General features: G+C 36.4%; 2 protein-coding genes across 2 annotated transcripts; one reads left to right on the top strand and one right to left on the bottom strand.

Annotated features, from left to right (window-relative positions):
- The first annotated feature begins 209 nt into the window (after positions 1-209).
- Positions 210-6,226, top strand: LOC9312344 (vacuolar protein-sorting-associated protein 33 homolog). The gene is made up of 22 exons (XM_021024814.1): positions 210-421; positions 510-549; positions 819-899; positions 1,067-1,261; positions 1,367-1,477; positions 1,592-1,657; positions 1,726-1,833; positions 1,955-1,999; positions 2,099-2,155; positions 2,549-2,643; positions 3,030-3,081; positions 3,163-3,216; positions 3,455-3,517; positions 3,626-3,732; positions 3,926-4,048; positions 4,139-4,220; positions 4,330-4,400; positions 4,964-5,044; positions 5,412-5,469; positions 5,603-5,655; positions 5,765-5,858; positions 5,945-6,226. The coding sequence occupies exons 1-22, from the start codon at positions 369-371 to the stop codon at positions 6,032-6,034; spliced, it is 1,779 nt and encodes a 592-aa protein (XP_020880473.1). The 5' UTR covers positions 210-368; the 3' UTR covers positions 6,035-6,226.
- Positions 6,227-6,284: 58 nt separating this feature from the next.
- Positions 6,285-9,042, bottom strand: LOC9312343 (U-box domain-containing protein 14). Its single transcript, XM_002876229.2, has 4 exons — positions 8,601-9,042; positions 8,128-8,244; positions 7,617-8,030; positions 6,285-7,525 (listed from the first exon to the last, which is right to left on the bottom strand). Exons 1-4 carry the CDS (start codon positions 8,877-8,879, stop codon positions 6,440-6,442), a joined length of 1,896 nt encoding a protein of 631 aa, XP_002876275.1. The 5' UTR covers positions 8,880-9,042; the 3' UTR covers positions 6,285-6,439.
- Between the last annotated feature and the right edge of the window lie 1,352 nt (positions 9,043-10,394).

The raw sequence follows: 10,394 nt of genomic DNA, 5'->3' as shown, positions 1-10,394 counted from the left end.
AAATGAAGATACTTATATATATGAGTTTTAAGTATTGTTGATTCATGTTTATATTCTAACGGTCGAAGGCAATGGATCTACCATGGGTTGTGATGGATGGATAACATGTGAAAATATATCTTTATTTCCTTAATGCAACAACAACAGGGAAGAAAAAAAAAACACTGAGGGATTATTATGTTAAGGTGAAATATCGTTGGAATATTTTTCCATATGAAAACAAGGCCCATATGTGAAGCCCATTTATACAGAATAAGGCCCGTTAGGTGATTGAATAATCTTCTCCGCCGTGTTCTTCCACTGCGGTGGACTATTAACGACGGTACAGGAGAAACGGAGAAAGGTCGATCATCTGTTGATCATCGTCCATGGCGCAGATCCCCAGCTTGGAGAATGCTCCTCTCAATCTCAAATCCATTAGGTGACTCAATTTTCATTTACTTAAAGATCGTTTCTTCTTCTTCTTCTTCTTTTCATCTCTCATCATATGTTTCTCGTTTCTTATTCAGGGACAAGTCTGAGAGGGAGCTCGTAAACTTGCTTAAAGACGTGAGTCTCATTAATCTTTTTTTTTTTTTGGGTTGGGAGACGAAAGTTAGGAAATTTGGGGGATTATATTTGATCAAACATATCTCTTTTTGAGAATGTGAAATAAAAACCAATGCTTTATCTCAATTTTACTATGGATTCTTCTCTTTTCTATGAAATTACTGAACCAATGTTGTATGATTGAGAATCATTATAATGAATAAACTTCGGAGATGATTAACCAATTTCTCAAGACTTTCTTTTTTTTCTTTGTTTCTCTTTGGTTGTAGATTCGTGGAACTAAGTGTTTGGTTATTGATCCAAAGCTCAGTGGTTCAGTCTCATTGATCATCCAGACGTCTAAGCTGAAGGTAATTCCAGGCTTTCCAGACTTACTTCGTTTTTTTCTTTGTGGAACAATAATTAGCTCTGAGGAAATTTGTAAAATTGAAATGTCGAGAAAAGGAACATCTTTTAAAGGTTGATTTTGGTTTTAACATTAGTGGTGATCTGATTTTTGTTTTTCTTTGCTTAACAGGAACTTGGTTTGGAGTTACGACATCTTACTGCGGAACCTGTTCAGACTGAATGCACAAAAGTGATTTATCTTGTTCGCTCTCAACTCACTTTTATGAAATTCATAGCTTCTCACATTCAGAATGATATTTCAAAAGCGATTCAGAGAGACTACTATGTTTACTTTGTTCCTCGTAGGTCAGTTGCGTGTGAGAAGGTGTGTGATTATTTTTATCCTCTAGTACTATTTGTGCTCTTTAGTTTACTTGGTTTATGACCTTTTCAGTAAGGGGTGATAAATATGTTTTTCTGCTATTTTCAGATTCTTGAGCAAGAAAAAGTGCATAACCTGGTTACTGTGAAGGAGTTTCCCCTGTATATGGTTCCACTAGATGAGGATGTTATTTCATTTGAGCTCGAGCTCTCTGAAAAGGTGTGTACAACTCTCATGGGTCCAATTCTTACTTATAACTTCATGTGCCCTTTTCCTTGAGGCCTTAAAATCACAGGTTTCCTATTTATCTTGTTCATGGTTTTTGAATGATAGGATTGCCTTGTGGATGGTGATGTTAGCTCACTTTGGCATGTCGCAAAAGCCATCCATGAACTTGAGGTTTGAATATTTTCGTTATTCCTTACATCTGATCATCGCAATTATCTCATGACTAACTCTTCTTATAGTTTTCTTTTGGAGTTATATCGAAAGTGAGGGCCAAGGGCAAAGCATCAGTTCGTGTTGCTGATATACTAAACCGCATGCAAGTGGAGGAACCTGTCAATTCAAATGATGTAAAATTTGCCTGCAATAGTTTGATTGTCATAATTACCAGTGACTTGGCTATCTTGTTTTCGTATAAGATGATTTTGTATCCTTTTTTCACTATTCTAAATGGTGTTTGCTCTATTTCAGGTGGGAAGGCCTGAAGTGGATACACTCATTCTATTGGATAGAGAAGTAAGATTATTATGTGTTTTCCTGTTATTTGAAATCTTTTGTAATGCATACTTTATTACCATGGTGCTATTAGTTTCAACTTTTACTTTTCTGTTTCAGGTTGACATGGTTACTCCTATGTGTTCCCAGTTAACTTATGAGGGACTGATAGACGAGGTAATGTCACAAAATTTGGATACCGCAGTTTTGACTAGAAGTAGCTTAAGTAGATTTTGCAGTCACTGCAACTGGGATTCTTTACTCTTTGAGGAAGTGACACTGACTTCATTTATCATACTTTTACTAGTAATTTGAGTTATATTGAGTGTTTTCGATTTCTCTTCTCCTAATAAAGTCTTACACAAGTGTGAGAGCCAAATTAGTCTCTGCGGGATTTGTCATTATCATGCTGAGTTTATGTACTTTTATGGAATTTGGGGAAAGGGAACAAAATGGTGTAGACCTATTTGGTATCATTGGCTGCAATGATAACCAACATCAACACAATTTGGACTTCAATTATGCTGGCCGATTGGGTTTTCTGCGAGCTGACTCCAACTTTCTTTAAAGTTTTTGCATATCAGCAATGGAGCTGTCGAGGTCGACTCATCTGTGATGGGTGCTCAGCAAGAGGGAAAAAAGATGAAAGTTCCCCTTAATTCAAGGTTAGTTGATTTGCTCATATAGAAAAATTCCTTCAATCATCTGAGACAAGTGGCCATTTTTCTTCTATTGCATTGTTGATTGATTTCTATGAGCAAATATGACGCATGGAATAGGTATTGTGATTTTCGTGGATTGGATAAGTACAATGTTTCACTAGTATTCCCGTGTATTAATTGTTAATGTACAAAACATAGTTTCATAAACTGGTAGCTATATTAGACGTCCCAAGCTACATGTTGCGTGTCTGTCTGTTTCTTCCATAAATTTGTATGGAAGTATTTATGAAGTGTTGACCTAACACTGAAAGTCTATTTACTAGCTAACACTTCCAGTTGTAAGACACGTTTGAGTGTTGACCTTATTTCTTGAATGCTTAAATTTACAGTGATAAGTTGTTCAAGGAGACAAGGGATCTCAACTTTGAAGTCGTTGTACAGGTTGACCTTTACCCTTTTGGCTTTGATTCTTTGTGACATGGGATTCTATTTCCTTATCTTCCAGATGCCGTATGTTTGCAGGTTCTACGTCAGAAGGCAACATCCATGAAGGAGGACTACACGGAAATTAATTCTGTACGTTTGTCGCTCTTCTCCTTTAGGTAGACTTGTTTTCATGGTAGAGGTGCACATATTTGAGTTCAAATCTCTTAGCCATCGACCAGAGACTTACTTGGCACATTATTAGTTACCAACTTTAAATAGACCATGTTATGCCTTAGGATAACTAATGATCAGCCTATTCATTAGTTTTACCGTTAGATTATTAGTTGTACCCAGATATCTAATGGGGGTATGGTTATATGATGCACAGACCCAGACAGTTTCTGAGCTAAAGGACTTTGTTAAGAAGCTTAACTCTCTACCAGAGATGACAGTAAGTATTGACTTGTTTTCTTAAAGTTCCTTTTCTTATATCTTGCAAACGTTCAGATCAAAATTAGTTTCAGTTTAACTTAATTGGTTATGATCTTTTCTTTCCCAGAGGCACATACATCTTGCCCAGCACCTGACAACGTTCACATCTAAGCAATCATTTCTTTCGCAACTTGATATGGAACAAACACTTGTTGAGGCAGAAAGTTATGACATGTAAGTTTCTTTTTAGAGAAACACTTCAGTTGTATTTTAATACTTCCATTCAAAAAGATTTCATGATTCTTTCTGTTACGAGATGATTCTTTCTGTTACGAGGGATATGAAAAACATTTTACTTTGATGGCATAATGGATATTAAAAATCTATGATATGATTGATTATTAGTAACTCTAGTTTTTAAATGCAGATGCTATGAGTACATAGAAGAGATGATCCATAAACAGGAGCATCTCACTAATGTCTTACGTCTATTAGTCTTATTTTCTGTTACAAACTCAGGGTTACCAAAGAAGCAATTTGATTATATAAGGCAAGTTAAGCTTCCGTCAGTCATTCTGTATTATAGATTTCAATTTTCTGTTATTTTAATCATATATTGTCTTCGGGTCTCAACTTCCAGAATGGAACTACTCCACAGTTATGGGTTTGAGCATGTGGTCACACTGAACAACTTGGAGAAAGCAGGATTGTTGAAGAAGCAGGTTTGGCGATTCTTGGCTTCCCTTTGGAATTGAATGATTTTCTTATATTCTATGGTTAGGTAAGTCTGACATTCTAATAGCTTGCTGTACCTTCGTTTGACTCCTGCAGGAGTTCAAAAGCAACTGGCTGACAGTGAAACGTACACTGCAACTTATCGTAGAAGACACTGATACGTCTAGGTAATCTTCTTTTTAGTCATGATGTCTCCTACTGAATACATGGTGCTTCATTGACATGATTTTGGTAATGGGATAAACCTTATGAAGTATGTCAGATGTTTTAGTCCAGAAATATACAAACTTGATCTTGATAACAATATGCGACTTGAAAACTCTTTTTCCCCTGCTTATTTGAAGATATCCCTCATAATCTCTAATGCATGATCTAACGACAGCATAGACTTAATGTCTCATATCAAAAATACGTCTGGAAATCCTAATGCCCTTGAAAGCTCTTTTACACTTGCAAGTTTTGTTGATTTATGAGGACTCCCTCATTTTCTAATGCATGATCTAGCATCATCATTGTCTGAATAGTCAGATTTCATAGCATTAGTTATCTGTTTTCCTACTTGTTTGTGGTATGGAGTCATCTCCTTTTTCATATGGTGCATTTTTGCTTTCAATTTGTGTTTCAATAGTACTTATCTACATACATCTAATTTGCTAGGGCTCGCACCAACTTTTTCTGATCATAAACTTAAATCAGTTTGAGTTGTGAGGATATTAAATTTCTTGTGCAGGCCTAACGATATCGCTTATGTCTATTCTGGATATGCTCCTCTAAGCATTCGTCTTATCCAACAAGCTATTCATTCGGGATGGTTAGTACGTTCTTGCTTTCCTAATTACCAAAATAAAGAATGTTCTTATTTTCTTCTAGCCAAAACTTTTGCCTAGGTAGCCTGTAAATTTAAGAAAAAGTCGGAATCTGTTCAGTTTCAATTTGAGAAGCACTTAAGTGAAAGGACAGATAAAACTTCAGCATAAGGAACTTTTACTAGTACATATATGAATGAATAGGAGAAATTTTTGTCGGATTTCCTTTGAGGCAAGAAAGAAATGCGCAAGTAGTAAACAGCAACACCTTTACCATGTCTGTAAAATTGGAGTCTATGATAAAGCAATATAACCTAGGTCACTTTCATGACTGGTCAGTGTTGTTTATTGATGTCTCAATCTATCTTACAGGCGTCCTGTGGAGGACATTTTGAAGCTGTTACCAGGACCCCATCTGGAGACTAAAAGAGTCAGTACACTTTCACCTTTAGCCAATAAGAGAGATAAAAAATAAGACTTCCAAATTTTGTTATGCTAATGTAACTTCTCTTTTCGACTATTTTTCGATTGCAAATATATCACTGTGTACCTTCTATGTGCAGAGTGGATTCCCAAGTAGTCCATCAGTTGATTCATTGCACGGAGCTTCAAATGGGTAAGTTTCTCATTAACAAATTAGTTTGCTACCACGAAGTAATTTCTGTAAAATGATAAAATTGAATGATTCTAATGTGTGAGAGGTTTCATCTGAGACATGATTACAGGGTTGCTGATGGAAGACGCTCAATTGTTCTTGTTGTCTTCATTGGTGGTGTAACATTTGCTGAAATCTCTGCTTTACGGTATCTCGCCTCTAAGGTATATATCAAACTTCAAAAATTTATCATCAAAGAACACTCTTTTTGTCCACTGAATCCTCCAATTCTTGCTTCTGCATTTATCAGGAAGGAATGGCTTATGATTTGATTATTGCCACAACAAAAATCGTCAATGGCGCAACGTTGATAGAAACATTCATGGAAAAACTAGGCTGATCCGTAAACAGAGCGTTATGTTTCATCTATCTCTTTCCAGTGTGTTTTATTTGTTCATTTTTTTGTATGTCTTTGTTTATTTTTCCGGATCTTTGTGGTTGCAGAGTGAATGGTATTGGAATGTTGTAGTATATTACATGGGTGGGAATGAGATACAGCGTGATTATACAAATTCAATGTTTTCTTGGTACATTTCACTGGCTTTACTTCTCCCTAATTCTTAAGTAAACCAAGCTTAGCAAAGCCAAAGTGTGAAACATCTAACTTTATGAAATAGGATATACACAAATCTGAGTCGAAAATTACACAACATCATTACATAAGATTCTTTGTCAGACTTAATCCAAAGTTTCCTATACATATAATCTACACTGAAACAAAGAACATTCCACAGGATCGAGGCTTTCATGGAACAGTAGATACTGCAACAACTTCGGTTTGCTGAATGAGCTCCAACAAGCTCGCAGCTTTCCTCTTTGCTCTATCAGTTCCATTCTCAGTAAGTTCCTTCAAGGCCACATCTGCACCAACCTCTCTTGCAACATTTAGCCTTTCCATATTCCCAATACATAGATACCAAAGTATTGCTGCAGCATTTTCTCGGTTCCTTGGTGACCCTGTCCTTATAATCTCAACCAAAACTGGGATCGATTCTGCTTCAGCTATCGCTGCTTTCCCTTCTTGGTTTGTCGAAAGAATTGCCAGAATCGCCAAAGCCTCATCCACCATTCCGCCACCTGCATCTTTTAGTAATCTTGTCAGAGGGTCAACAATACCGCCTTTAACCGCCCTTGATTTGTTCCCCTGGTATATGCATAAATTGAAAATCGCTGTTGCAGCGTCTTTTTTGCCTCTTCGGGTTCCTTCCTCAAGCAAGCTTATAAGTGCTTGGATAGCTCCAGCAGCACCTATCGCCACTTTGTTTTCATCTATAACAGATAAACTGAAAAGGGTCGCAGCTGCGTTCTCTCTAGCCTCCATGCTTCCGTTTTTTAGTACTTCTACTATATCTGTTATGGCTCCTGCATCAACAATGGCTCCTTTGTTCCCTTCATTTATGGAAAGATTGAGAAGAGCCGTCACAGAATGTTCTTGAGTCCGAGGATCTGGTGAGGACAGAAGCTCTACAAGCAGTGGTATGGCTCCAGCCTCAGCGATACAAACTCTGTTATCCACGTTCCTCTTGGCTAGTAACCGTAATTCTCCAGCTGCAGCTCTTTGCTGTTCGGTAGTACCATTGGCCAATTTCTCTAACAAGGAAACGACAAATGTTCGATCACAATCTGAAGAGCTGCTTCCTCCTGTTTTTGTGGTTCTGCAGCTCCCTTGATTTTGCGGTAGCTCAATGCCGTTGCTTTCACACCACAGAGCAATGAGACTCTTTAACACGTAATTAGGGGTTAATCCAGCATGTAAAAGTGTCTCCTGAGATTTCGGACAGGTTTTATGACCAGCATCAAGCCACTTCTGAATTGATGATCTTTCATATGTCTGCAAGGTCGAAAAATTCAGCTATAACAACAAAGACACAAGTGTAAAAATCAAATTCACTACAATGCACAAGGAACTTGCAAAACCAGACCTGTCCAGTGGAGACGATAACAGGATCCTTCATCAGTTCAAGTGATATCGGACACCGGAAATACTCTGGTATAACAGGAGAACGATGTCTCGAAATGATTCTGTTGCCAGTGGATGGATCGGGGTCTGAACTTTCCATTGTTACAAAGTCTACCAGCTTTTTAAGAAGTGAGGACATCCTCTCGAAACAGTCATCAGGATCCCCATCATATGAAAGAAAATATTCATGAATTGCATGTGATTCTTTCTTCAGTTCATCAATGGTACTAAGTTGGAGCTCTTGTGAAAGTCTTTTGAGGATATTAGGGTCAGGATCCATTACATCCTCTGCCATGGCTAGATCATGGCTAAGCTGTAGATCAGACTCCTCTCGTCTTTCTTTTGCTCTCTTGAACTGAAAATGCAGAAGCTGAACCTACAAATTCAGTGAGCATATATCATTAGAATTCAGATTTAAGCAACAGAAAATAAAGCACTCGTCAAATCACAAAAACATATGCCGTGAGAAGTACTTGTTCTCTGACTTCCTCTGATACTTCAATCTTAGCATAAGGAATCTGACTTAACGCTGCTTCTATCTCCACTGTCATGTCGTGGAACTTCAGCACAAGAGAATCTCTATCGAAAATCTGCCATCAGAGAGAACACGAAAAACGTCTCAACTTCTTGATTTGAGGTAAATTCTTGGAGATATAGAGACGATAGTTGGCTCACGCACAAAAAAACAAGACACGACATAAATCATCGATCACCAAAGCAATGACAAGTATGATCACCGTGTAATCCAGAGAAATAAAAGAACTTTTATAGTTCTTCAATTTATGGCAGACTCAATTTTGGTCATAGAAACAAGATAAAACCCAAATTCTTGATAATCTTAAAGACAAACAACAAAACCCTAAACGCCAAAATATCGAAGGAAATTGCTAACTTTACCAGCAACCAAAGATATACATATAAAAGAGAGCTCAAGTAAATGAGTAACCTGAAAAAGCTTGCTGCCTCCATGAACGGATCGAAAAAGCTCAAGACTTGAATCAAGAGCGATTCTCATAACCTCAAACCCTGCAATTTGATCTTCCTTCAATTCAACATTAACGTCTATCAATTCCTCAAAGAAAGGGCTGAGAAGCGTGATCCTACGAACAAGATCGCCTTGGATCTTCCCAATAAAACCCCTTGAAGATGAAAACCCAGATATTTCTTTCACCGAGTCAACGAGTCGACTCATTAACTCCTCGTGGGAACAATTCGTTAATCCCATCCCTTGAATTTTGCTGTCCAAAGGGGTGGGTTTTAAGAAACAAAGAGGAGGAAGACGAAACCAAAAAAAAAAAAATGGACAAGAGAGAAATGCTATGGAGCGAAATAGTCTTCTTCTCACCAACGTGACAATAAACACCTATTTGGACATGGAAAGTCACATTTTGTCCATTTTCAGACCAATCAAGAAATTTCTATTTTATTTTGCCGTTTTTAATTGGGACATTTAGTTCAATAACCAATTTGGATAAAAGAATTAAGAATATAGCACCATAATTCAAACAACTAAGAAACTAACATAAAGGGTGTGTAAAATTACATTTTTGGTGTTCGCTTAGAGGAGGAGAGGAAGAGAAGCGCTAACACATGTGGTGAGTTGGCATGAAAGAAAATTTCAATTTATTTATTTTATTCATTATTTTTTTTCACCTCTTCTAAAGTTTAACTCATATTTATGTGTATAGATATTAATTTAAGTTCATGATTATTTAAAAATAAAAAAACTAGCTTTTTTCTGTATAGAACATGATTTGAATTTTTTAAATCAGATAAAAACTTATGAAGAAATTAAAAAAGTATTTTAAATTCAATATTTTTGATTTAAAAGATCACATAATATGAATAAAAAATATTATAGAATGAAATGACTCATGAACCTTAGAAATTTTGTGTTAAACGCAAAAAAACATGGGTACCCAAAAAACATTATACCTTATAACATACAACATAAAGAACCCAAACGATCATGTTAAACGCACGAAAAAATAAACGATATACTTTAAAAAATGCAACATAGAAAACTCAATACTTTGAGTTAAACACATGCCAAATAAAGAAAGATATACCCTAAAAGATACAACATAAAGAACCTAAACTACCGAGTTAAACGCACATTAAAATCAAATTATACAAATTTGGGATAAATAAAATAGTACTAGGGGAGGTCCCCGCGCCCAGCGCGGGGTTGTATGTTGATTAAGACCAGAATTAATAATTAATATTTAGGGTTATCAAGTTAGGGATATTTATTGAATTAATTTTGTCAAGAGTCTAATTTTTATAACGACATTAATATAGAATTATGGTAAAACGCTATAACTTTTGATATATATTATTAGTAATCAACAATTAATAGTGTTTTTGAATCACAAACAATTATTAATGTTTATATCTTGATATATATAATAGAATTAAATATAAAAAATCTATATATTTAAACCAACAATATATTAGCAACGCCCCGACCGCCACTTTCCATGGGTTCCCACGTCCAGTCTCGGTCTTTAGGCCCATCTTCTTTGTTTTGTCGTACTCTTGATTTTATGACATATTCATGCTTACTCGTTTCTTTCATATTAGCAACGCCCCGACCGCCACTGTCCGTGGGCTCCCCACGTCCAATTTCGGTCTTTAGGCCCATCTCCTTTGTTTTGTCGTACTCTTGATTTTATGACATATTCATGCTTACTCGTTTCTTTCATATTTGTAATGCCACAACCGCTACTGTCTGTGGGTT

This window comes from Arabidopsis lyrata, assembly GCF_000004255.2.
Source record: "Arabidopsis lyrata subsp. lyrata unplaced genomic scaffold ARALYscaffold_5, whole genome shotgun sequence".
Lineage (NCBI taxonomy): Eukaryota > Viridiplantae > Streptophyta > Magnoliopsida > Brassicales > Brassicaceae > Arabidopsis > Arabidopsis lyrata.
This window is presented reverse-complemented; position numbering and strand designations above follow the sequence as displayed.

Bases quoted from the DNA above. Each gene is read 5' to 3' on its own strand.
- LOC9312344 (XM_021024814.1), top strand. From the start codon at position 369: ATGGCGCAGATCCCCAGCTTGGAGAATGCTCCTCTCAATCTCAAATCC. The intron at 1,478-1,591 runs GTGTGTACAACT...TTTGAATGATAG, and splicing joins AGCTCGAGCTCTCTGAAAAG to GATTGCCTTGTGGATGGTGA. The intron at 3,518-3,625 runs GTAAGTATTGAC...TTTCTTTCCCAG, and splicing joins ACTCTCTACCAGAGATGACA to AGGCACATACATCTTGCCCA.
- LOC9312343 (XM_002876229.2), bottom strand. From the start codon at position 8,879: ATGGGATTAACGAATTGTTCCCACGAGGAGTTAATGAGTCGACTCGTT. The intron at 8,031-8,127 runs GTACTTCTCACG...CTGAATTTGTAG, and splicing joins CAGAGGAAGTCAGAGAACAA to GTTCAGCTTCTGCATTTTCA. The intron at 7,526-7,616 runs GTCTGGTTTTGC...TCGACCTTGCAG, and splicing joins TTATCGTCTCCACTGGACAG to ACATATGAAAGATCATCAAT.